The sequence below is a fragment of the Poecilia formosa genome, unplaced genomic scaffold, assembly GCF_000485575.1.
Source record: "Poecilia formosa unplaced genomic scaffold, Poecilia_formosa-5.1.2 Scaffold453, whole genome shotgun sequence".
Taxonomy (NCBI): Eukaryota; Metazoa; Chordata; class Actinopteri; order Cyprinodontiformes; family Poeciliidae; genus Poecilia; species Poecilia formosa.
The window spans coordinates 318,918-346,818 of record NW_006800392.1 but is presented as its reverse complement, the minus strand read 5'-3'; the positions used below and the strand labels follow the sequence as shown (position 1 = coordinate 346,818).

Below are 27,901 nucleotides of genomic sequence, written 5' to 3'. Positions count from 1 at the left end.
CAATTTAATAAACTTATGTGGATAAATTTAATTTAATTAATTGTGAGCAGTTAACCCAATATGTTTAAGTTGGATCAGCTGCAAATTAAATTACACCGATGGAGTTTGTTTTTGTTTTGATTGTTTTAAATCATCGTTTTTCTTGTAACTTACAATTTGAAAGGAAAGCCAAAGGCCTCATCCATCCGGAGACAAATACGACACATTTCTGAAATGATAAATAAAAAATGTGTGTCCACTTGACGGGACGAAACACCACAGAAAATACGGCAGGCCAATTATTATAATAATGGATAAATGAACTAATGGAAAAATGCATATTTAACCCTCCTGCTGTCCTCATTTCCTGTATAACCCTGAATGACCCGTCTTCACCAAACCCCCAATATAAGCAGCTTAACTGAATTTTAAACACCAAGTTTCATCTTGCATATTGTCATTCGCCACAAAATGTGTGAATACTTGAGTTTGTTTCCACTTGAATTTTACAGCTTAAATTCTGAATTTACTTTTAGAATTTGTTTGTTAATCACCATCCAGTGTCAGCACTCTGAATTCAAAGTTTTAACCTAATTTCAGAATACTGACTTTAATTCTTCAAAGTAATAATGTAAATGAACAATTCTGACTTTTAGCTTAAAATTTTGACTTTACTCTCAGAATTAAAGTTCACATCTAATCACTTAATATTGTCAAGTTAAAACAGCAAATGGTACACTGGAGTGCATTTGCCATCTCCACCCAACTGGCACACACATCACAGAGAATCAAGCGCACCCATCCCTTTCACTCAGGTCCATCTGAAGTCTATCAGGTAACTTGTCACACCTGAGCTCACAATGATGTCTGCAGACAAAGAGCCTCGGCTTCAAGCTTCCACAAAGACACTCTGGTGGGAACGGGACATTCATCATTTAATCTGCATTCAGAGACCAACTAGCCTTGTGATGCAATGGCTTTTATGTGTTTGTTCATTCACTGTTAACTTAAAAGTAGGTTGTTAACATTACCTGGAAAACTAGTTAATTAGTTTGTAGGTGTTCAACCTGCTCTGTGACTCTCACTACTCATGTGAAGTCATGGTGGTCTTACACTGTCAACTGAAATAATCTAAAGACAAAAAGAAAACATAAATAAAAAATGTCGCTGAGACGAGTGGTTCCTGCATTGCTTTGAGGGAAACAAGCTTTTTCAAGTTTGGCCAGAAGCTGACGGGGTTTAAAGAGACCAAAAACCTGACAAATGTGTTCCTGACTTTAATCCCAAATCAGATTAAACTGAGGGAAAAATTCTGAGATTGAAGTCAGAATTCTTGCTTTAGCTGCAGAATTTAAGTTTTTAAATCCTCATTAATTTCCTAATTCTGACTTTTCAGAGATGTAAAGAAAAGGTTCCCTGATGGTTTTCCTGTAAACCAGACGGTGAATCCTCCAGCGCAGTGAAAACTTTCACCAGGCAGGTTTTACCTGGTCACTCACCCAGATGTGATGTAAATGTCAGTGTTTTGTTATTTAGAGAGTCATAATGTTGTTCAGTTTTACTACACTGGCTGGAGAAAGTTGGGTGTTTTCGATGTGAACAGAAATCATCCAGAACTCCCTGAGGTTTTGGCTGCAGATGCTTGCATCTCGATAAACTCTTCCAAGGAACTCTGCTCTCATTTTTCCACTATGCTGCTTTCCCCCCTCCTAACTTTGTCCAGTGGGCCCCTTCTGACCGGAGCCAACCACAGCAGATGCAGTGAAACCCACTGGAGAAAACTGTTCTCAATCTGCCCAACATAAACAATTATTATCCTTCATGTTTTTCTTGTTCTCTTTGCTTCTCATTGAATTTTTTTACCTTTTATGGATTCCTGTTAGATCATTTCCCGCCTGCGTTGCACAACCTGCAGCCGGAGCTGCACTCGACCTCTCTCTCCTGTCAGATAAAAATGCACATGCTTTCCAATGAACGACCCGGGATGTGATGTCATTTTGTGCTTCCCACCCATATATTTGTTAGCAGAACCTTCCAGAACCTTCCAGAACCCTGACCTGCAGCATCCAGAGCAAAGATGGGGAAAGCAAACTCCTGCCTCAAATTAGCTTTTATCCTCCTCAATGTGGTTTTTGTGGTGAGTGCAAGGATTTCTGATTTCTGATTCTTTGGCAGCTTTGATTAATTCTTGCTTTATAAATATGCAAACCAAGAAGTTACTTTGCCAGCATATTAGTTTAGTTGCAGGAGAAAATGTTTGTTAGGATCTTCATTAGTTTCCACCAACATACACAAGATTGGCGAGATTTCACATTTTACAAATTACACACATGAAACTTTATTTGAAAATAAAAAAGAAGAAAATGTTCTTTTTAAATCTCAGTGTTTTGGTCATTTATTCCATTCCTGAATTGTTCTGAATGCAACACATTGCATTTTTACAATGTAGCAGTTATTATGTATTCAATCAGAATAAAAAACTTTTCATCAAATGTCTCAGCTCTCTTTTTGCAATGAGGTGAAAAAAGCAGGTGAATGCAGATTTTGCATTTTTCTGCCATTTTTGTCCAGTTGATCCAACTAAAAAATATCTTACAAGTAATAAATTAAATTTATCCAAATAAATAGGCTGAGTTTTTTAAGTTGTCATGTTAAACAAATATAAATAAAGTAAGTTTGACTAAATGTAACCAATTGTACGAAACAAATTAACTCCATTTGTTGGAGCACCATTCTTTTTTTCAGTGGGGTTATGGTTCACATTTCTCTTTATTCTGTTGGTAAATTAAAGATAAATAAATTTTCTAATGAGATAAATGTTACATTATATTCATGTGTTTTATGCTGATTTTTAAATTCGGTTTGCCTGCATTTAATTTTTGATTTTTATATTTTGGTACCTCTTTTACTAGATCTTTTAACTCGTATTTTATTTCTTGTATTTTTTTTTTAATTTTCAAAAAATGCCCTTCTGATTTTGAACTAATCTAAAAAATATTTTTTTTTCTGAAACAAATCTTAAGAAATATTACTCCCTGCCTTTGTTCTTCTATTATGTTTCAAATTGTTTTGTTTTCTAATAACTTTTGATTTTTGTCCGTTTTATTTTTAATGTAAATGGAAGCAGAACTTTTCTCAACTCTTTGTCTCCCTCTAGTGTCTTTTTGTTGCAATGACATCTTCCACGATGCATCCGTGTAAACTCCCTTTAAAAAATGTTTGCAATCCACTTTAAAAGTCTTATTTTGCTCTCAAACCCTAATTTAACAATTCAGATTAGGCTTTATTGTCTGCATTTTATGTAATTAGTTAAACTGACTTGCCGTTTTTAACTTTCTGCTCCAGGTTATTGGATTCGTGATCATTCACGTGTCCGTGATGGCCTCTTACTCCAGCTACAAGGTAAACATCAACAACGCTGCTATTAAGCATCAGATTAGATGGAAGAAGTTAAGCAGATAGTTTTTGCACACATAAGGCGTTAAATCTTCTACAAATGGCACTACTGTAAATCATTGTACACAATACAGAAAATGGACTAGAAATTATTTTTCTGCCATCGTTTTGGCGCCCCCCAGCGGCGCCCCATAGCATATAAGGCATTTTTGCGCCAGTGGCTGAGTGTGAGTGACTCGGCAGTAATCCAGTGTTTGTTTCAGGTTTCTGGATTTAATGACCTCAACCTGTTAAAGATATGGGTGTTCGCCCTTGTCGTTGTCTTCATCGCTGTCCTGGGAATCTGCGCCGCCGTCACAGAGAACAACATCATGCTGATGATCGTACGCAACAAAAGAAGTTCACTTCCAAAATTCTCACAAAAGTTTTAAATGTTTTTGTTTCCATCGTCTGATCTACTGTTTGTTTGGTTTCGTTTACAGTTCGCAGGTCTGACGATAATCATGATGATCATCTATCTGTTTATGGGGATTATATTCACTATCTTTAGAAAAGCGGTAATGCGTCTGCCTAATATTTACCCACCTTCTGTTTCTCTGGAGTATTTTGTTCTCTTTTACATCCATTATTCAGTTAATTATGACTTTAATGTTGGAATTATGACTTTTATCTCAGAATTTAAGTTCGCAAGTCAACATTTAGTCTCAGAACTCTGACTTCAGTCTCTTCTGACTGGACACATGAAGCGTCTTTTACATTCTCACATGCAACCTAAATGACATTTTGAGATTATTTGGTTTCCGTACTTTTCTCATTTCAGTCACTAGGTTCTGTTTTGACGATATGATCCCAAGTTTCGGTTGTGGAACGTAGACCTTTACAAACTTTGGTCCATCTAAGTTTTATGATGAACGGACCAACAGGAATCTGTTTTGTTGGGAACTTAAAGTCCTGGATAATCTTGTTTGTTGTAACTTTTGTGCTCATAATTTGGTCTTCTCTAGTCTAAGATTCTATTAATGCAGTTTTTCTGACCTTGCAGCTAATAGATGATTTCTCCAAACCTGATGAAGAAATGATAGAGCGCCTACTTAACGAGACCGAGATTCAAGAAATACAAAAAACAGTAAGGCTTTTTACCAAGCCAAGCTAATAGTTTTGGGATGGATCAAAACTATCCATCCTGTGGTTGCTTAAAGGTGACGGGTACAGATAAAGTCACCTGTGGTTGCAGGAAAAATGCTGCGGAGTGCTTCGTGCAGAAGACTGGGGTAAGATCATCCCACCATCCTGCGAATGCACAGTAAAAGGACCGGACGCGAAACTGAAATGTAAACCCAGACCTCAGGTTGGTTACATGCAATCATTTCACAATATGATGTCAAGCATTTTTAATGGGAAACATAAAAGATATACAAATATTGTTCTGAGGCCAACTTTCACTGTTTATCATATAAGGTTCAATTATGTTGAGTAAAACTGCTAATTTAAGGTCCATCAGAGCAGGAAGATGCGACCAAAGGTTCTCCACACCAAAGCAATGCAAGAATGACTTATTACAGGAACTGTTTGGTTTCATCTGCCTGGCGATCTGCTCCAGATAGGCGATGTATGGAAAGCCAAAAGGGTCACAATTAGAAGTATTTTAACAAAAAAAACAACAAAAGACCGATTTAACAGAAATCTAGCATCAACTAGAAAGGTTTGTTTTTGTTTCAACTTTTGAAACTGAGAAATTTCCAAGATTTTTTCTGGAAAACTTGAGATTATTGTCAACATTTCTGAGTTTTTAAAAGTAATTTGTTTGATTTTTAAATTGAGAAGTTAACTTGTTTTCCTGGAAAATTTCTGAGATTAATCTAAAGATTTCTCATGTTTTTTCTAGGAAATTTTCAACTTTTCAAACTCCAAAATTTTAAATTTTTTCTAGATTATTTCTGAGATTAATCTAAAAAATTCTGACTCCTTTCTTCCAAATTCAGAAATTTTCTTGTTTTTTCTGGAAATTTTCTGAGTTTAATCTCAAAATTTATTGGCGAACATTAATGGCATTTTTTTATGTACAATGTGCCATCGTAAAAGACTGAATACAAACTAATTCAAATTTTTGCATCTTTTTTATTCATTTGTTTTAACAAAACACCTATAAACCACATTAAAATCTAAAATTTGATCTTTGTCCCTACAGGGAACCACGGGTCCAGATCAGATCTTTTCAGAGGTATTTAATCGGCTTATTTTCAGATTGTCCTGAATTCAGTCATTGCTCCCATTCTGTCATAGTTTTGAAAATGCTTCATGTTTCTGCCTTTCCTTCCACAGCCCTGCAAAGACTTTTTTTATCTAGGAATTACACTGATTCCGACTTTTTGCATGTCGCTTTTCTATGGATTTCTTTCCATCGAAGTAAGTTTGAACTCCGTTCTCCTTTACTGTCAGGGATTTTCAGCCTTTGTTTTAGACGTTGCAAATACGACGTACCCATTGTTTCAGTGTTTTAGCCATCATTTCCATGGATAAACTGGCAGTAGGGCTGGTTTACGGTAGTATGCTAGAACCATTGCAGATTTAAGTATCTGTCAAAATTTTTTTAATTAATCTCAGAAATTTCCTAGAAAAAAAAGGTGGAAATTTCTGAGCTCCAAAAAGTTGAAAATTAGCAAGAAAATGGTCAGATTTTTCTTTTGATTAATTTCAGAAATCTTCTAGAAAAAAATCTTCGAAGCTTCAAAGTTTCAAATGTCAATTATTTTACTGTTGAAACTCAAATTTTTCTAAGATTTTTTTTAAAGAAAATTTCTGGGATTCATCTCAAAAGTTCAGATTTCTTTGGTAGAAAATCACCTCTTTTTTTGCTATATACAGAGGCACTTATAAGGTGTCATTTAATAATAATGATTGATACTTTATAATAAATGCTAAGTTAGCTCTGAAATAACAATCATCCCAGAATCCTTGATTGTAATTTTATTGGTTGAAGGCTGTCCCTATATGTTCATTGAACCAGTTAAGGATCAGAAAACCCAAAGCAGAGTTATACAAGAAGAATTAATAACTTTTAGAGCAGATATTTGCTCCCCCCCATTTGTTTTTGATACTTAATAGTTTTCTTGTTTTTACAGATTCTTATTCTGGCTCTCAGCTGCCTCCTGATCCATCAAATCAGAAGATCCAACTCAGGCTGCACTTTCACATGAGGAAACCTTGAAAGTCACTTTCTTTCTCTCTTTTCAAGAAAAATGAAGACATCATCAACTGACTGGTCCATATAAAATTTAAATTGGTAAAATGTAAATAGAATCATGTCGTAAACTGAATTATTTCAGATGTTTTGTTTTTTGTGACCAGTTATTAGTGTAAAGTAATAAATCTGCAAATAACCAATGAAAATATTTTATATATTCTTGTCAGAGGTTTTGCTCTTGATGTGGATTAAATCTTTCACTGAAATATAATCATAATCTGCCTATTTTAATAGTTTATACCTTTAAATGCATTAATACACGACGGAAACCATCTTACTGCAGAAACATCCAACATCTTCCTTATTTTGGGGATTCAGCCAATCAGAGCAAAGGAAAATGGAAGGTGATCTTGGATTGGCTGCTTTATACAGCCAATAGCGTGTCAGCTGCGTTTTCTTTTGATAATATGCACTATAAAAATAGGGAGTATATGATGCAGTATTAAGGCCACGCTAAGAAAATCACTTGGAGTTGATTCTAGTATGAAGGGTGCTTTATAAATAAAATTGATTGTTTGAAAAAATAAATAAAATTCAGAGATTAAAGTCCTATGAGATTAAATTCAAAAATAGTTTGAGAATATAGTTATAGTATGAGACAAGATCATAATATTCTGATTATTTCCTAATATTAAGACTTAATTTTTGTAATATTACAACTTTATTCTTGTGAAATTGTGACTTTATTCTATTAATTTTGATGTATTCTTGTACAATTTTATTCTCTTAATTATATTACTTTGTTCTCATAAGTTTATTTATGCATTATTATTTTTTTGTATTTCCTGGGTCACAAAAATAGGTGGATTTGTTTTGCAAATAATTTTGCAGAAACATCCAGAAATACATTGGGGTCCACTGTACACTGTTTCCAAATGTTTTACAAATAAAAATCTAATGAAGGTGTGTGTGAATTCAGCTCAAATGAATGCAGTACTATGTTTGGTCAGAGTCACAACAATAACGGTCACTTAATGTCACATAATTAACTGAGCCAATGCGCCCATCCCGTCCATTGTTTGGACAGGATGTACGGACCCAGAACCAAGCAGAACAGGTGCCTACAGGGGTGAAAGGTCAGGAAAAGGAAAACAAACAGGAAGTGGCGACTGGAGGGCGTAAGGACCATATTAAAGACGGTGGTAGCGACTAGCTAACAGTCCCGGGATGCTTAACACACAACTTTCTACTTAAATTAACAAATATTATTAATAACACCGTCTATAAAAATATGCCCTTATATAGTAAGGAGTATTTAATTAATATAAATAAATATACTTTATGTACGTTTTAAGAATAATCCGGAAGTATTTCTTCTGCGCATGCGCAAATGAGTCAAAGGTATGACTAGTACTTACGGAACAGGTTGTGAAGTGGCAAAATCGGAAGAACCTTGTAATTTGGTTCTATATAAATGAAATAAAGTGAGTTTATCTTTTTAAAACTGACATTTTGAGCCATACTCCATATCAGAAGTTGACGGTTATGCAAACCAGACATTTCTCGGATAAGTGGATTTGGCAGAAAGGCTACGTTTTTGTCAGTGCAGACTTTTATTTAAAACAATATGGATTCGTTTCTGTACACATTTTTGTAATCTAGATTTTGAAAATGAGTCAAACTTTGTAGAAACTGGCAGCGAAAACAGATTTACTAAAAAAGAAAGAAGCAGCTGCTGCCGCTATTAGCCAAAGAAGGAGGGAAGACGCCAGGCTGCGTGGTGGGAGGATAATTAGAGGATTGGGAGCAGGTGTTCCCGTCGGGTCAGGAGATGCTGAAGGCGGGAATGACTCAGGACAACTGCTGAGCAGGAAGAGCGAGTTTCTGGAAACCAGCAACAAGCCTCATAATGTGAGTAAACCGTTTAAAGTCTTCACACAGTTGTTATTTTCAGCACTTTTGATCTCTCAAACTGTGACTGATTGTTTGCTCTGGGTGCTAAAGCGGAGTTTTTTGCAGTGTGATGAAATATGATTGTTTCTCTTGAGTTGAATTATGTATCTTTAGATCTTCTGCTGTGTTTGTGGCTGAGTTTTTCCCCTCTGTTTGTGGAGCTTTACTGATTACACTGGCTTTACTTGGAGTTGGTTTAGGAGCACAGTTTGTCCCCTGGAGGTGAAGTTGAGGTGTGAATGAAACTATTTTGGTTTTGTTTACCTCTTGGCTGTTTGGGTTCAGAGGCTCCATGCTAATTCAGCCCCGGTTCAACCTGCCAGCAGATGCTTTTCACCACAGGTGGGCTCAAAGTTTTCCGTTGTTTTCCATGTCCAAGTCTCCTTGTAGCAGTTCACCTTGCTGTGCTGTCCTGTCTAAATCTGTAGAGCTGCTGCTTTGGTTTTGTTTCACTCTTATGAGGCCGCTGTTTATGTAGATGTGAATTTGGGTTTATGGGAAATACTGATTACTGAATATTGGCTTCACTTAGCTAGAAATGTCAATGAAATCGGCCTTAAAAAGAAAGAATGACAGCATAGCAGTAGCTGCGTTTCTGTTATAAATGTGGGCAAAACTTTGACAATATTCCTCTAATCTCTGAAAAACACAATTTTGCAATTGAGATGTTTACATTAAATAAGAAACGCAATTAAAATCACATGTGAATATGTTTAAGAAACATGCCTTGCCACCGTCCACATAGCCACTTCCTGTTGTCGTCTTCTTAGTGGTTTGCGCCAGTAGTAACATCCGGTTTTTGATCATGTGACTCCTGCGATAGTTTTGTGAAATAAACCAATTTTGATACAGACAAAAAGCCACCTCCTCCTAGCACATAATGCGACTTTATTCTGGTATTAAAGTCGTAACGATGTGACTTTACTCTTCTACTTCTCTTAATATTTAATTATTTTTTTCTTTTTATTTTCTATAGCCTTAATACTCCATCATAAAAAAGAAACACAAAATACCAAATTGCAATTGGCAAATGCACACCGGGACAAAGACCCTCATTTCTTGAGTCAAATAAAGCCGTTATCCCCAATTCTGAGCAAAAGTAAAACTTCTGAATTCAAAGAATTACAAGAAGACTTCAATTTTAAAAAAAATCTCTTAAAAAAAAAAAAAAAGGCTGAGATCTGATCATAAAGAACCGTCGGGTTTGACTCCTTCAGGGTCTCTGAGCTTGTATTTTATGAACATGTACAGCTCAAACAGAGGGAAAATCTGGTTTTGGAACTTTTTTTCTGTTTTATCACATTTTTCTAGGAATGGCAAAAAAAATTATCTTTATGATATATTTAATATATAAATAAAAAGCATGAAGCATTATATTTAAAGAAAAATCAAATTCCCTCCAGAATCTGCAGTTTATTTTTGAATTTAAAATATGAAAACGTGGGAACTAAAGAGCTGGTGACTGTTTTTCCATAACCGACCGCCAGATGGCGGTAAAGGCCAGACAAACAGCTGAAACCTGAGCGATCAGAGGTGTTTGTTTTTGAAGTGTCAGATTTAACTGAGTGTATTTTAAGTTGATGTTTTTGTGCAGCTGATCACTCTGTCAGGCTTCCTGTGATTTGATGGACGATCTGAACACGGCGGCTCAGCAGCCACGTCCCGTCTAATCCTCCTCCTTCCTGCTGCTGTCAGCTGAGCTGCTGTTCAGTGAATCTGTCTTTGTTTGGGGGTGATGTGCTCTGTCAAACCTGCTCCTGCTACAAAGCAGCTTCTCAAACCTGATCGGACTCAGTGGGAGGGAAACTTGGACTCCCAGCTGATCGGCAACAACAGGAAGATTCAAGCTGCTCCACAAACTAGTTTAAAAGAATTAACAACAAATTATCTAGAGAGAGGCATAAAGAGTTTAAAATTAGCTGAAAATTAAATAAAACCTGATGATGCTTCTAAAATATTTTATTTTTTGTTTGTAGTTTAAACTTTTCATCCATTTTCCATTTCTGCTTTTACTTTATAATTTAATTTTTTTGCGTAGATTGTCCATTTCTGTTTCATATAAAATAAACACCTTAAATTACACATGCTAATTCAATGTGCATTAAATTAGCATGTGTAATTTAAGGTATTTAAATTACACATGCCCGTATTTGAATCCGATGCATCTACTACATCAGATTCAAATAATCCGATGTAGTAGATGCATAATTAATTCACAATTTGTACTTTATTAGTTGCTTCAATAAATTAAAATATATAATTGGAGAAAATTGACTAATTTAACTTGCATTGAGTCATTGTATAGTTTGTTGTTTTGATTCTGGTTTGTAGCTGAGGAAACAATTTAGTTTTTCATGAAAAAAAACTTTGGAGTAAAACCATCAGGAAATTTTCTAGAAAACTTGGAAATTTCTGAGCTCAAAATTTGAATGAATTTTTTCTTCTTGTCTGTGATGCATCATCGTGGATCTGTCGTCTTCTCTTTGAGCTGCAGCCTGTTTGTATTTCTGCACATTCAGAGGAAATGAAGACTTGAACAGTAATGGCTCCCGTGTCTTCGCTGTTTTGACGGGTAAAGAATTTCCTGATGATTCACATTCAGGGTGAATGTCGCATTCAACAAATACCTGGAAAAAAAATCTCATTTTATCACCAACAGAACCAGAGCCATGTAATGGAGCCAAGAGGCATGATTAGTATTAATGAATCCACAAGCATATGGAGTTAAAATGTCTGCCAGGAAAAGATGCCAAACATCAAGAATGCATGAAATTTCATTGCCAGTTTGGGTCAGACGTTGATTAATCCCCGGCGTTCCGGTAATAAACGTCGATCTGAATTTCAGGAGCAACGCAGCAGAAATTTGAAGCCGTTTTCTGATCTCAGGTCAGATTGAACTCCCATTAACCTCACTGCTAATGGTCACTTAAACCCCAACAAGAAGGAGGATGATCTGGACTAATTTAAATTAATTTCATGCCGTTTCCAGCAGTGAAGTGCAGAACTGTGGAAATGTTTTTGATATTTCTTTCCTTGAACAGAACTTGAGGTTTGGAGAACTGGCCAAAAATTTAAATCACTTTCTGTCTTTCTTTCCATCCAAATGATTCGTGTTTTTAGGATAAAGAGGGTTTTGGCAGCTGAACATCAAGTGTTTTTATCTTGATGTTCACACATGGATGGAATATCCTGATAAACGAAGCGTCTTTCAGATTGTCAGGAGGAAATCGGGACAAAAAATGGCAGAAAAATCTGTTTTATTCACCGTTACTGTATGGACATTTATGGAGCAAAAATTATAAACGTTTTTATGTAACTTCAATATATTCCTGAGCACAATTTGACAGTTGGAACAACTGAACCAGTTTCCCAGAGTTCCTGCAGTAAAGCGATAAATTAGAACGTTTTTTACTACGTGGTATTCATGAAGTTTCTTTAGTCTATAATAACGTTTCCTGGATGAGAAATTATCCCAGAAGTTATTGTGATAAACGATAATATATTTTATTAAGTAATATAACTGTATTGGCATAATGATGCAGGAACATGTTCTCACAGATCAAATTCTTATGAGCATTTAAAACTGAAAGACATTTTAAATATCCAAAATGAACAAAACAGAAACAACAAAACAAATTATGAAGTCTTTGAAAACAAATTTATCCTTCAAAAATGTGCCAGTTGAGACCGAAGGCGCAGACTGCAGACTTTTATCACCCAGTTTCTGGTAGCAAGAGAGAAAAGAGGAAAATGATAAATCAGAAATTATTGAGCTCGTTCTAATTTATCATTTAATTGATTTATTGCGACAGACGTAGCTGTGGGCCGACTATTCACTCCTGAAGCTACTTTACAAAGAAAATGGATCATTTAGAATAACCACCAAATGACATGCAGTCAAACGTATTCGTACTCCTTGAACTTCTCCATATTTTGTCACATTAAAATTACAAACATATTTCATTAGAAATAAATGGGAAAGAAACCAACACAAAGTGGTAGACCGGTGTTTTTTGCACACGATTCAAAACATTTTGTACAGGTTAGAAAATGAAAAGTACCAGGGCTGCAGTAAAATGGTTTAAAGCAAAACATATTCACAGTTTAGAATGGTCCAGTCAAAGTCCAGACCTAACCCCAATTAAGAATCTGGAGCTGGATCTGACAACTGCAGTTCAAATGTTCTGAGTTTGAGCTTTTTGGTAAAGAATGGGCCAAAGTTTCAGTCACTGGACGTGCAAAGCTGGAACTGAAACACATTTAGTGTCTTGACTTCCAGATGACACTAAATATGTAGAATTAGTTGCATAAGTTAAAGCAAGTGCAATAATTTCCATTTGCATGGTTTGTTTTTCTCTTTTTTCTAAACTGTGTGTTATAACTCTCGTTTTTTTCTCTCATGTGCTTTTTTTTTTTGAGTGTTTTTGTTTAGAGACTTCATAATTCATTTTATATTTTATTTATTATGGTTATTTAAAATGTCTTCCATTTTGAGTATTAAATGTTCTTCATAATTGAAAGCTTATTTATCTTGTTTCATTTTACCGTTGAATTACTTTAAAATGGTCTCAAAACAACAATATTACCATTTATCGCAATAAGTTGGGACAGTTTATCGTCCAGATGTATCGTGACGGTGCTCCGTATGTGCAAATGTTTTCTCTGATTAGCAGCAAAAGCAGATTGAGTTTCCAGAAACGACAAACTTGGCCTCTGCCATTGTTTCACGTTCCGTCATCATTACTGATGATCATCAGCTGGGCGTAGAGAAAACGGCCATCTGTCTCGGTTCTCCCATTTAAACCATCGCATGCACAAAATAAATTACAAAAGGCCATTACTAATACCCAACAGGTGTCGATGCCGTTATAAATTCACAACATTAGTGCAGTCATTAAGAAATCTGGGTCAGCACACAGAGTAGCTGGAGGGTTATTAATGTCATGAAGGAGTCCAACCAGGCGGGATGACTGAGACCAGCTCTGTTTGTAATGGATGAACTCAGGTGAGTCCAGACCCGCCCACTCGCTCTGCAGTAACAGATTAACAGCAGAAATGAAGCGGCGCAGCATTGTTCACCATGCGAGTCCCGCCACTCCTCCGCTGACACGCAAACTGCAGTCTGACTGGAGGAGACGTTCCTCAGTCGATTCGTTTAAACTCCCATCGGTCCAACAAACATAAAATCCTCTAGTTTATCAACAAGATATCAATCAATACTCGACACATAAAATGTATTTTTATGTGTCTTCTCTTTCGTCCCAAACCTCCAGCCGGGGAGGGGTTGTATATTTTCCAGGCACAAATGGTACAGTCAAGTAAATGTTTCCTTCAGTTGTTGTAAAAATGCTTTATATATGAAATATGACTCAAAAGAATTTTTATTAAGTAATTTAAAACCTTGAAATTGGGTTAGGGTTAGACATCCCAACGTGGTAGCCATGTTGGGATGACTTCCTGAAGGCAGAGCTTCAGAACAAGTAGAAGCTTCTTAAAGAGACAGAGGCCCAATTTCAAGGCATTGAATTACAAGGGAAAATTTCTTCCAAGTCATATTTGATCTATGAAGCATTATTTTATCAATTGAAGCTAACATAATTGTGCTATAAACTGGAACTGTGACTAGAAAACACATACTGGCCCTTTAGAAGCTGAGTTTTTCCTCTCCACTGTCGCCTTATACTCGGTACGAGGGATTGCTGTAAAGCCAACAACAAAACACCAGCGATCTTTCTGCTGCTACGTCCAGGAAAAGCTAATACTCCAAGTCAGTGACTCTTTGCAACCTGCTGGGACGTTTTACCAGTTGGCTGCGTTGTTTTTCTACTGGGATCAGACTGGAAACATGTAATGGACTTTGAATCCATCAGGGTGACTGGATTGAATTGCCTGTAAATCAGCGGGAACCGTTTGTTTTCCAAACAGCCTTCAGACGACACTTGTTGTAAACAAACTGAACTGATTTGGATTTCAATCTGTCTTTGTGAAGCGCCGGGAATGTTCCTCTGGTGAATCGGTGCTTTATAAATAAACGCCACTGAATAAATGTTTGTGATGAGGAAGATTCTCCTGTTCCAGTTTAATCTGATTCCCAGCCTTGATCTCCGGCCGGGTGGCGTCTGATGAGCTTAGAGCCGCTGCTCTCAGGCTGACTGGGGCAATACGGAGCTGCTGCTGTTGGTTCTGATTGGAACAAGCCAACTTTGGCTGTTCGGACCTCTGGGATGTGAGTCAGAACCAGGTGGGATTATATTTCCTCTCTGACTCAGAAACGCCAACTAGTCAGTTATTTTAGTGCAGAACCTGCTGTGGATGTTTGTTTGTGTGAAATTTGAATTAATCTGATGTTTGAGTTTTGGATTTTATTGTGCACATGGGTTAAAGCATATTTTATTGTGTGCAATGATGATAAAATACTTTGACAACTTAGTGATTGTTTTTTTTTTTTTTTTCATTGAAAAGTGGTAAATTTTATTTAAAATTTTGTAAAAGAGGAAAATTTAGAATGGAGGCCTAAGCAGCTAAAAACTAAAGTTTTTTTTTAGCTTCCAACCGACCCCACACATGTAAAACCATTGACCTCTACGTTGGCCTCAGTCCTCGCATGCACAAGGTTCATTATACAAATATCTGATAAAAGGAATGCTTAGAAATGGGTCATTTATTGATAATCATCCTTTACAGATGGGAATTGAAAACATATGAATTAAATGTCATTATGAATCAAACTATTTTGGATTTCTTTTTCAAGCTGCTGATGTTTTCTGCATCATGTTTTGAGATCACTTAATAAGATGGAATGGAAAAACCAACTAATCCCCATTGAAAAGGATGCAGTGGTTATTTCAGAGGAATAAATAGTTGATGTGTGATAGGAGCGAGTCTTTTTTAAAAATAACTGAGCTCCTCTTGTGGATAATGGCGTAATGTACTCTGAAAATGTTTTGTAGAGTGACCGAGTTTATTTTTACTTCTCCTTTTGCTTTTTAACATTAAAGCCCACTGAGCAAGCTGGGAGCGTGAGCAGAGACATGACAGGATGTACTTTCTTCTCCTTTCTAGTCTGTTGACAGCAGAATTATGCTTCTTTAAGTCCGTATTCTTCTGCGGTTCGGTTTGATTTTTCTGCGAATAACACAGCCTTTAATGTCAAACAGAAGCTCCCGTTTCATGACGCAGCGAGTGGGCGACGAACGTCCTCAGTAGGTTGTCTAACAGTCTTTGATTTCTTCCCGTTGTTTGTTTTCTCACATGGACATTTACATAGAGCAAACATGCAATCGAAACCACATGTTTGTGTCTGAATAAAGACAAACACGTTTTATTTTTCAGTCTGAAGTTAAACCAGACCAAACTTTCTTTTTGTGTGAGAAATATCAAAAATATTTATATTTGCCAGAAAAATTTATAACTTTTTTTCAAAGATGTTTTTGTAACTTTCCTCAGTTTCCATTTGTAACCCTTATTTGTGTCTCAGCTCCATTACATTGACTTTATAGCAAAAACATTCAGGTTCATTGTATTTATTTGAGCAAGCGGTTAACATAACCTTGTACATTAAATAAAATATGATAAATAACCCAAACAAACTGCAGAGCAATGGCTCCCAATGAGCACCAACAGTTGTAAAATTAAACCGCTGAAATCCATTATAAAATGTTTACAAGACATGACAGAATTATAGACTCTTTATGAAATTTTGTCCAAAATATAATATTGTAAAGAAAACTGATCCCAATAAATGCAACAGAAAAACGGGGAGGATTTGTCAGTTACTGGTTGCTATGGTAACCACCAACTGCAACTGAATGTGAGGACAAAATAACTTTTTGACTAAACCAAATTAATTTGAGGGATAAGTAAATAATTTTGACAAACTCCACATCTATATTATTGTTAAAACTCTGTTGCGTAAACATTTGGTCAGTCTCGGGGATAAATATATTTTTAAACTGTCGGACTCGGGTCAAACCTTTTAGGTTTCCTTCCCCAAACTTCTCACAGTAGTTTTCTGGGGTTCTTCTCTTAAAAGATCTGAAATGTGTCAGTAAACCTGTCAGTTTGTGGGAGGAAGACTAAAAGTTTGAATACTAACCAAATATATGTAAAACTTTTCTAAAAACTATATTAATTGCTAAGTCTTCTGGCATTTTGCAAATGCAGATCTCATGCGACAACACACTTCTGGGAGCTTTGTAGCTGACAGCCATTTTGGTAGGCATCGTAACCGTCATGACAGTCGCTTTGGAGTAGCTATGACGACAATAAACAATCCACAAGCTTAGAAGTAGCTCTTACTCAATTCCAGTTTTGAATACATGTAGCCTACGTGTTTATTACTACATGTAATTACTCTGCCAGTTACTAGAACCTTCTTATTCTCAGAGTCTGCAAATCTCTTTAAACATTGATTATCCATGTTTCCATTCTCCCTCATATGGGTCGATTCCGAGAGCAGCCATTTTGTTGGTTATATATTTTTTTTCTTGCACTTTGGTCAAGTGTTGTTCTTTTTGTTGATGTCAAAGCTGTGGTTGATCTATGCTTTGCGCTGCTCTTGCCTACCAAGATGGCAGAATCACTTCTGGTTCAGACTTGTGGAAACCATGTATGGAAACAATTGAACTAATTCTAACTAAACTAAAACTTCATGGTTTTGGTTTGCTTTAACTTCAGACCATGAAGTTTTTATCTGGTTTGGGCCGTGTACGTAAGTGCGGTTTGTGTCTCTGGTTGGGTTTTCCGTTTGAGTGAACTGTAGTCACTGTACCTGCAGGAGCCGTACAGACTGAAGAGATTGAACAGATTTCACGCTTGAGAGAAAGACGGAATGAAAAAGGGAATGGGAGGTGAAAGGAGAAGGGGACCGAAGGCGGGTGTGTGTGTGGGTAATGAGGCCTGACTTGGTTAATACCTCGAGGCGAGCTTTTGCTTTCAGATGCTAAACTCACTCGCACACACACACACATGCTTTGAAGGAAAGGTAATTTTTTTTAAATGTCAGTGGTGAAATATACTTTCAGAGATCAATGCCAGGCTGAGGATCCAACTGTTAAGAATGTTGCGGGTTTTTTCCTGCAACATGAAAGCCTCTCTGCAGGTTTGGGTAAACGCACGGCGGTTAATTTCTCAGTGGGTCCGTCCGTCTGACGGGCTGATGGATGGAAAACCTCAACGCTCGCAGCAGCAGGTGGATCCGCTGATTCAGTGTCGCTCAACTTTACCATCCAGACTCCAGGGACAGGTCCAACCTCTGGTCCAGCCAATGTTCTACTCCGATGCTGTTGTGCTGCAGGTTACCATGGCAACTGTATGGAGGCTCCATTCAGGCTTATCAACATGGATTACTGTGGTTTTCACACTACTGGAGGTAGTTTCTATTGGGTTAGGTTCTGCATCTTCAGGCACTCGAATGATCCTTGTTGCGATGGATTCTGGCCTTGTGCCCTGGCAGGTCATTGCTAACAAACAGCCATTATGTTTGCTTAGTCGGTTCCTTTACAACCACTGTTTGGTTCTGCTCAGTAGAATTAAAATGGGTTTTTACTCCTGGAGCAATGATTATGAGTTATCAGTGAAAAACTCTTCCAGGACCTGATCCCCCCTCTGTTATCTTCCAGGGAGACGGTCTGCTATGACAAAAATGAGACAATTCACATTTAAATAACGTGAATTGTGTATAATGTACAAATTATGGTGTTCGGTATACACCATAATTTGTATATATAATGTACACAAAACTGTAGTAGAAATGGGTTTTCAGTTAAGCCTGAAACCACTACGGTCCAGAAATGTCCCGGGTGAATAAATCCATCGTAGCATATAGAGAGCGTTCACACCAGTCCTGTTTAGTCCATTTTAATTCAACTCCAGTTCATTTAAGTTTGGTTCTTTAGGGATGTTTGAATGCCTCGGTTCAATTGAAGTGAACTCTGGTTCAGTTCAAATGCGTATGTGAACTGGAGGTGGTTTCAAAAGCAGGAACTGAACTACAGCACAGGGCATTCTGGGTAAATACAACCAAAATGCTAACTAGCTAGCGTTGGCTGGAGAAATGACTTTACCAAAGACAAATGAGAAATCCTCCAGCCGCTAAAATCTGACCCTACTCCATTTTTGCTTGCATTTGGTGAAGAAGGCAGTCGGGCCCTCTGTCTTCTTCAGAGGTTTCCATGTTGTTTCCTTCAGTGGTTCTCGGCGCAGCGCCCCCACAGGTTAGGAAGGGAACAGTTTTTTCAAAGGGTTTGGTTGGTTTGACTCAGTGCAGCATGAAAGAACCACAGCAGCTGAAAATGTAACAAATATTACAACTTTGGTCCAATAGAACCGAGTCTACTGTGTAGATATGTCAGTCATGGTTGACTTAAGGTAGCTAGCAGCTTGACTAAAGCGTCAACATAAAAACTGATATTTGGAATCTACATATGGAGTAACTTCTGATAATTTTATAATAAGTGAGAATTCATAGTTGTCATTGTCTAAAGTCAATCAGCTTCATCCTTTTCGGTGAAATGGAATCCAGTCATCAGGATAAAATCGCTCTTAATGCAGTAAACATCAACAACCCGACCAACCGGGTGAAAAGCAGCTTCAGGTTTGGTTTGTGGTCCGACTGAGTGCTCAGAGTCGATGGGTTTCCTTTTAGTGTCGACTTCCTTTCTGCCGTCGGTCCGTCTTTAAAAGAAATTAGATGGAAGCACATTTAAGCTTTAAAGACAAATAATCCTAAAATCTCTGACTTTCACTGCTCTCTGCTTGATTCGAGGAACTCCGAGTCCTCGGATGCAATCGATTTGTCCTTAAGCGGTCCTTCAGGGTGGTAACATTTCTGGTTACAGTTTGTTCCTGTGGTTTAGAGCCAACTTTTCCCTTTTACTTCTTGTGTTTTCCCCAAGTAGTTTCTGACTTTATTTTACATTCCTCATTCTAACTCTGGATGTTAGAATTAAAAACAAGGTTTTATTTGATGAATTTGAATGTCATTAAAAGATTTATTCAGTAATTTAGAAAGCGAAACAAATCAATTTATTCCATTTTGTGGTTGCAGTCGGAGCAATTTACTAAAAGCAAATCAGAATATGTTTCAAACTTTCATGTTTATCATAAAAAACAAGCTTGAACAGCAGATCTGTTCCCTTTGAGACGGACTAAATACATTTGGAGGCTTTCACATCTGCAGCGGAGAGCCGTCGGTTTCTCAGGTCGTGGTTGTTTACTGCATCATCCCACTCAGATGAAGAAATGCGACTTCTGCTCTGTGTGGCCGGGATTTTTAAGAAATTTTGACATTTACTCTTTTCTGTGTCAGGTGGAGAAATCTCCCAATTTGAAGCAACATTTTGTAAAGTGTTGATGTTGTAGCAAACAGACCCTCTGGCTTCAGGCTCAGACCTGTTGATGTGGTTTTCTGACGCCTGTGAACCATAAACACGAGGCTGTTCTTCCTCCCATTTTCACTTTTAATAGTTAGTTGTGAATTTCTGGGATTTTGCAGGATAATTTTAGGGTTTCTTTAAATCCTGTTGGTACTGATGTCAGGAAACATGTAATTGATTAAAATATGTCTGAATGCATGAAGAAATTGTCCCGAAGAGCAAAAACACAAAATATTTCAACATTTTTGATTTGGTTTCTAGTGCAAATATCTTGGTACATTTGAAATAAGAGAGAACTTTTCAGCAAAACATTTTATTGAATCTGCTTGGTCCCCTGTCAGATTACTTCAGTCATGACATTTTCCCACGTTAATCTAGTATTTTTCCAACAATATTATGGACCTAAAACAAACTCGTATGTTGCTGAAAAGTTTCTTTTATGATTGTTTTCTTATTTCAAGTGTACTAAGATGTTTACACCAGAAACTAGATCAAAAATATTTTGTAAGATTTTGTTTTTGCAGGTTGAGGGGGAACAAATCAGTTTTCTGCAGTTTGTAGAATAAGAAACTTTTATTTTAGTAAATTTCTCTCAATCCCGTGTGAGAAATGAAAGGTTTGGAAAGGGAAAAACATTTTCTCTCTGTTTTCTTATTTTAAGTGTTCAAACTTGCAAGTATTTTTTAAACAAGATATAATAATTATTTTAAGTAAGTAAATCCTTAATATCGATCATTTAATACTTCCACAAGCAGATTATTTGATGTATAGGAAAAATATCTTACAAGTGGAAAAAATCTGACAATGTAGCAAATACTTAAAACAAGGTCATATAATTTGCTGAAAAGTTTGTTTTTAAGTGTATATTTGTACTAGAAGACCAAAAATATTTGGTAAAATCAGTAGAAAATGGATGTAACAAAATGTTTGAATCAGTAAATGATGTCTGGATGAACTCTGCTTCACATTGAGATTTTCATTGGTTTCTGTTATATTGCAGTTTTCACGTACAGGCGTTACCGTGACAACCCTTTAGAAACTCATCAGCTGCGTCCCCTGCTGATTTCAGGTTTTATGTCAACCCTTCCTGAAGCGCCTGGGCTTCGCTCTCTTTATGCTATAACTCTGCAAAGTGCTGGAAGTCTAAATATAGTGTCTCATGATCTGGACGCTCTGCCACGGCTACCTGTTCCACTTACTTCTGCTCCTGGAAAAACGCTCAGCAGGAGCTAAACGTGTCGCTGCGGGTGAGCGTGAACAAAGACGCCGTCCTGCTGTTGTAGATGTAGCTTATAAAACTTGTAATGAATGCGTCGGACTCTCCGGAGCTGCTGCTGAGACGACATCCACTCTGTTTGCAGGTTCACTTTGCAGGAGCTGAAGAGCAATTCACCGTTTTCAGCTTCAGACTTCAGTCTTTGCTCTCAAAGGGGATAAAAACTAAACCTCTTAAAGCAGCGGCGGCGCTTTTTATTTGTGCCATATTAACATTACTAATGTTTTCAAAGGGCCAGTGGTGGAAAAAGGTATTGATGTAATCCATCTTTCATGACTTGTTCAACATCAGTTAACCCTAAGAAAATCTTTTCACGTTGACGTACTAGTAATGTAAAACTTGAAATGTGCTTTTTGTACGGCACAGGAGGGTCAAACTCATTTTCGTTTTGGGCCAAATCAGGATTATAAATGTTCTTAAAGGGCCGGTATCCCAGAATGTATTGATAAAACCTGTTCACAAACTTCTAGAGATATTAATGAAGTCTTAAAATTTGTGATTTTTAAATTTTTTTTTGCAATAAAACACAGTGTTTGTGGGAATAATTTAGAAATATTTGCAGCACATTTCAGCAACAAGGCAGTTAAAACATAAACATGTTTTATAATCGTCAAAATCATCAATACATAACAAATATGTTGATCAGTGTTTTTATGGTTCAATAGAAACTCCAACAGGCGAGTTTTTAATAGTTTCAGCTGTTTTGCAGTTTTCTAGAAGTTTGTTTCTAGCATAGCCTGTTGGGAATGCTAAGGCTAGTTAGCATAGCCCCCACAGATAAGCGGCTCTGTGGTGAGTTGTTTCGAGGTTGATTGTCAGCATTAAGCCCCTCCTCTTGGCTCTGATTGGTTGTTTTTGGTGCATTTCTTCTGATAATAATAAACGTTAATGATTCTCATAGCAAACTGTCACAACATGGCGACAGTTTTAACAAATGCATAAAAACATTTTCAAAAGTTACAGACTTCAGCTTCAAACCACCAAAAAGTACATAAATGTGCAACATTGGATGCAGCAGGTAATGAAGTAATAATTTATGCTGCTAATCAGCTAAAGCTAACTTAATAAATAATTACAACGTTCAGTAAACCAGCAGATCACCTGTTGAAGCGTCGCATGGTTTCTTTATTTGGCTGCGGTTTGGATTCATGCCACGCGTGGTTTGAACATCCTTCATGGTTTTGACCTTTCGTTGCGTTTCGTGAGTCTCTTCCTGTCTCTCTTAATCATCTGTCATTTAAAGGCAAAATGGCCACCTGAATAAACCGCGGCAGGTTAGCAGGCTGAGGCTCAGGCAGCTTTTCCTCCAGCAACAGCACCGACTCGGATGCTTCAAGATCCAACCGATGCGACATTTATACCTCCCAATAAGGAGTCTCTTTATTTTACTGACATGACCTTTTCTCTTTCATCTGCAGGGCAAATTTTCGCTGCACCAAATTTAAAGCTTATTTAATAAGTTTTAATGAAATTTATTCTCTTGTGAAGGAGGTAATAAACACCAGAGGACTCTGAGTCAGGTTGACTCCTGGACTTTTTAGTGTACCAGATTACAAAACTTATTTTTCCCGTCTTAAACTAAAGAAAGTAGAGGAAACTATACCCTTTTACATCTTTTTCTTTTTACATCTCAATTTAAAAAGCATAAAACTTCATAATTTCTTTGCCTCAGTGTTGATGGTGGCTGTGAATAAATCCCTTATGTGCCTAAAATATTCAAGGATTGTCGCTAGAAAACATTTTTATCTGTCATCACTTTTGATGAACTCATTTTATCCTCTAAGAAAATGAGATTTGAAGTTTCAGAAGTGGCAGCTTTATGTAATTCTACTGGGAAAAATGTATTTCTGTAGAAAAATGGCCCCTGTTGGCCTGAGACGACAGCGAGACATGTCGCCATGGCAACGCGACGTTTCCTGCATACGTTTAGGTTTATAAGGGTTCAGGGCTGTAACATTCACAGGAACTGTGTTTACAATCTGTTACTGCAAACTTTAACATGTAGAAAGTGAATTCAGCCTGTGTGTGTGTGTGTGTTCGTTCCCTTTGGGACGGTGTTCAGTGCAGAGACCTTGTGTCAGCGAAACCTTGAGTCCTAAATAAAGTCTTGTAGTTTGGTGATCTGTTTTCACATAAACGAGTTTTTAAAGCTCAATAAATGCTGCTAAAGTGCTGAGTCACTGTTTAGTCATGACACCTGGTTTAATTCGTAAAAGATGTGGTACTTTTTAAAGACTAAAATGAAAAATAAGGCATACTGTGGCATAACTTTGGTTTGCCAAGTCGAGCAGCTGATGAAAAGTTAGTGACTATTTTTGTTTTGTCTCCAGACAGGGTGTCGTTTCTATGGAGACAAAAACTGGGAATAAAAAGTTGAGTTGAAATGGTGCAAATTGGAGAGTAGTAGGAGAAGAAAGTGAGAGGTCGATTTGACACCAGCCTAAAATGTAAAAAAAAAAGATACAATAAAAATATATTTATTTTCTTTCCTCTAGTGACTTTGAGTGAAAAGCAGAAGTGGGATCATATATTTAGTGAACTTGGTGAATAAAGCAGGAGTGACGCCTCGTGGTGGAAAATCCACAAAAAACATCCAGAGATCAAAATCAATCTGAATAAATTCAGACATGTTTGTTGATTTTCTGCCTCTGGAAACCAGTTAGTTTCACATCTTTAGTTTTTAACAAATCAGATACATTTGTTTGTTTTTTGTACAAATATTTGTTGAGTAGGAAGATTGAAATTAAATAGATGCTTCAATTAAATTTAGGTTTTTGCAAAATTAGATTATACATAACTTTTTTGGATGTTGTGTATTTACCTGATCTCCATTTATGTCAGCATATAGAAAATAACAGAAGTAGCAAAGTTTGTAAAAATATTGAGTGAGTTGAGTATTACTTTAAAATATTACTCCAATAAAGGTAAAAGTACAATGAAACTACTCAGACGTTCATTTCTTTCATAAAAGTCACATAGCAGATTAAATCCACCTTATAGGTGGATCAAATTTCTGTAGATTATGTTTATTTTATCCATTTAAAGTCTGAAAACCAGACCTTTTCTAACTGGCTTCTCAATATGCAGCACAGATTGAAAGTAATTTGATCTCTGACAAGCCATTAAGGGCCGTCTAAGTGATGAGGAGCGGCGCTCGGGGCGAACGGCCGCTCTGTGAATCACAGCTTTCATTTGTGTCCAGCTCCAGAGAGTCTGCACAAGGTTCCTGCAGAGTATTAGAAGTGACAGGATTCAGATGAGTGAAGCTTGTGTGCTGCGTTGTGCTGCGTTGTGCTGCAGTGCTGCTGCAGCTCTTTACGCAGTCCAACTCCTCAGCCCAACAGTCATAATGTTGACGACGCAGAGCTGAATTAGTGCCGAAGCTTTTACTGTTTCAGGAGACGGAATCGCCTTTAAATGTTTTAAAATGTCGTTTCTAACGTTTCATTCAGCCGCCGCATAAAAAGTCGTTTCAGTGAGATATTAAAAAGCGACTCCTCTTCCTCGTTTACCTCTGCCTCCATCCTTCCTCCATCTGTCTCTCGCCAGCTAAATGCCAGCTGAAATGAATATGTTAATCCGGAGTGCTGTGATCAATGAGGCCGCCGGTTCTGTTTCTGCTCGGCAGCCATACGGGCCGGATCAATAAAACACAAGGACAGAACCGGGCTCGGGCCGCTCTGATTAAAAAGATCGCATCAGTCGTCATGCATCACAAAGATAGAGGCCTCGGCGGTTTCCGTCTGTTTGTCCCTCTGTCAAATTAAATCTTTTTTTCATATTAAGCTAAATTTTATCGGCGAGCCGGAAGGAAATTATATCTGCAGAAAGATTAAAATGTGAATGAAAACTAAATAAAAATCCTAAGAATAACTAATTTATTTTATTGAAGCAGCATATCTAATGGGTTCAGCTTGCTGCCACAGCATGACGCGTCCTCCACCGTACCTGACTGAAGGCTTGATCTGCTTTAGCATAAATTCATCATTTGTGTTTTAAGAAGGGATGAAAGTTATCGATTGAGTTGATCTAAAGTTGATTGATTGATTGGCTCGTCACAATAAATCAGTTCATTGGATAATAAATTAAAACAAACCCAATATTTTCAGTTTGCATGATTCGTTTTTCCAAAAACTGGATAATTCTTCAGTTTGACGTTTTTTAAGATTTCCACAGATTTCATAATTCATTTTATTTGCTTTATTTATGTAGGATATTTAAAATGTTTTCCACTTCCAGCGTTTAAAGTTTATTGATCTTTGAGAATGTTCTTGTATTATGCCAATACCATTATATTAATTAAAAATGGTTTCAAAACAACAATATTATCGTTAATCGCAATACCTTCTGGGACAATTTATCGCTAAGCAAAGTTTATTGCGAAGGGCTAAATTTTTCATAAAACATTGAATTTAACAAAATAAATGACCATTTTGTCTCATCTGTCAAATAGAGGCTAAATAAACAGGAATGTATTTATTTTTCTCATGATTAACCCTCTTAGGTACATGGACGCGTATTCCCATCTTTTTAACAGCAGGACTCCGCCTCCCCCAGTCTCACTTTCAACATGTGCTTAAAGTGCACATGTTAAACTACACACCAGTTTTTAAATTGTGTCAATAGACCAAGTAAAAGTTATGCTTGAATATGTAAACCATATTTTTCCGAATGTCAGAGAAATGTGAAACGGGCTTTCCTGGGAATGTAACAGGAAATGAGCTTCCAAACGTAAAAAGTGGAACCCAACATTAAATTCCTTTGTTGGAAATCTCACATCTTCAACAAATAATTGTCTGCATTTTGTTGCTAAGAAACAAAGTGAAGTTGTTCAATTTACGGTGAAAGAGAAGCGGAACGGCATAGCGGCAAAAGCAGTGAGATCGCGAAATTGATACAAAGTTTGGATACCGGAGGGATGGGTGGCTTCCACTTGGTGATTTGTTTTCAGCTTAGTGGTTTCTGTTCTGTATATAAAGGATTATGTGAAGAATGAACGCGCAGCAGGCAACTCTGCTTTGAGCCGGAAGACGAAAAGGAGTCTGCAGGTTTCATTTTTCGCATTTGCGGCTCATTCAGTGAATGTTTTGTGACCAGGAAATGCTTGAATGCAATATGACGTCCATTTTTTTCGATGTCCTCAAATATACCACATTTCTAAAACACCAATGAAAAGGTGTTATGTTGTTGGGTAGAGAGGAGACTTGTGGTGCGAGACGCTCTGGAGAGTTTTGGAGACGGGAAGAGACCGGAGCGCAGTGACGCTTTGGATTTTACTAGGAGTGTTTCGGATGAGTTTTTTAGACGATAAGTGTATTGGAGTTCCTGAGCGTGTGTGCAGTGTTTGTAGTAGTTTTGTTCGTCTGTGTCAAAATAAGCCATCACTACATGGCTGCAGAGCGAGCTCTGATGCACGGAAGAGGAACAGACAGCCCGCGCCCCTGTATGCCAGTAAAATGGTCCCACAAGGCATCAAATACAGAACACACACCCACACACAACAGGCTTCTAGTGGCTTTGATGTACCAGTGATGTCACTCATGCTCTATGACATCACTGATGACTCCCTTTATGCCAACGCATTTGCCAGAAGAACACTTACTTTCAGTGAAGACTTTGACAGCATTGCTTAGAAACACATTTACGAAAAAGATGGAGAGAACACTAGAAAAAGAAAACCAGGAACTCAAACAAACCGTTGAAAACCTCCGGAGAAAAATCGAGGACTTAGTCTCGGGCTTGCAGGCCTAGTCGCCTGCAAGCACAATATGACATACTGGGAAGCCAGAACAACTCTCTCCGTGGGCAGCTGGTGTCCATTTGTCGAGAGCTGGATCAGAAAGAGCGCCAATATCGGGACAACAGAAAAGAAACGCAGGCATTAGAACAGGCCCAAGGACGTCTGAGAGAAGAAGTCCAGGATCTAAGGACGGCGCTGAAAACGACAGCGGAGACGGTACATCATCAGGCTAGAGAGCTAGACGATCTTTGGACAGAGCTGGACAATCTGCGCAGCATACAGCGGCGCAATCGTCAAAAAATCAAGAACGTGACCAAGCAGAATGCAGAGCTGCTGAATGAAAATGCTCTGCTTCAGGAAAGGCTGGCAGAACAGGAGAGCCAGGAGCCAGCATCACTTCTGAGAGTAGGTAAGTGGGCAGGTACAGTTTTATGGACCATGTACCAGTCGGGAACTCTCAGATATTTTCTGCCAGACTGGTTATTCTAGTTCCACTGGGTTTGGTCTGTAAAACTGGTGCTGGCTTCGCGAGTCGCTGCTGGCTTCGCGAGTCGCTGCTGGCTTCGCGAGTCGCTGCTGGCTTCGCGAGTCGCTGCTGGCTTCGCGAGTCGCTGCTGGCTTCGCGAGTCTGGTGGCTCTCGACTGTCTGGTGCTTCGCGAGTCGCGGGTGGCTCCCGACTCGCGGGTGGTTCCCGACTCGCCGGTGGTTCCCGACTTGCTGCTGCCTAACAACTCGCCGGTGGCTCTCGAGTCGCTGGTGGCTCCTGCGTCTGGTGGCTCCCGAGTCGCTGCTGGTTCTCAACTTGCTGTTGGTTCTTGTCTCGCTGTTGGCTCCCGACTCACTGGTGACTCTCGACTTTGTGGTGACTCGACTTTCTGGTAACTCTCGACATTCTGGTGACTTGACTTTTTGGTGGCACCCGACTTTTTGGTGGCACCCGACTTTTTGGTGGCACCCGACTTTTTGGTGGCTCCCGACTTTTTGGTGGCTCCCGACT

The 27,901-nt window shown here is 37.8% G+C and overlaps 1 protein-coding gene and 2 long non-coding RNA genes across 4 annotated transcripts in view; all 3 read left to right on the top strand.

The window, feature by feature from the left end:
• The first annotated feature begins 1,967 nt into the window (after nucleotides 1-1,967).
• LOC103155880 (23 kDa integral membrane protein-like) lies at nucleotides 1,968-7,525 on the top strand. The gene is made up of 9 exons (XM_007577765.2): nucleotides 1,968-2,116; nucleotides 3,325-3,381; nucleotides 3,639-3,758; nucleotides 3,858-3,932; nucleotides 4,418-4,501; nucleotides 4,610-4,723; nucleotides 5,564-5,596; nucleotides 5,698-5,781; nucleotides 6,498-7,525. Exons 1-9 carry the CDS (start codon nucleotides 2,057-2,059, stop codon nucleotides 6,570-6,572), a joined length of 702 nt encoding a protein of 233 aa, XP_007577827.1. The 5' UTR covers nucleotides 1,968-2,056; the 3' UTR covers nucleotides 6,573-7,525.
• Nucleotides 7,526-7,974: 449 nt separating this feature from the next.
• The window catches only part of LOC103155879 (uncharacterized), a 76,502-nt gene continuing 56,575 nt past the window's right edge, over nucleotides 7,975-27,901 (top strand). For both annotated transcript variants that reach the window (XR_001659549.1, XR_478080.2), the window contains exon 1: nucleotides 7,975-8,470. This is a non-coding gene — a long non-coding RNA (uncharacterized LOC103155879). The remainder of the gene's footprint in view (nucleotides 8,471-27,901) is intronic.
• LOC107833786 (uncharacterized) overlaps nucleotides 26,144-27,901 on the top strand; it is a 22,707-nt gene continuing 20,949 nt past the window's right edge. Inside the window, exon 1 of the long non-coding RNA XR_001659550.1 lies at nucleotides 26,144-26,484. This is a non-coding gene — a long non-coding RNA (uncharacterized LOC107833786). The remainder of the gene's footprint in view (nucleotides 26,485-27,901) is intronic.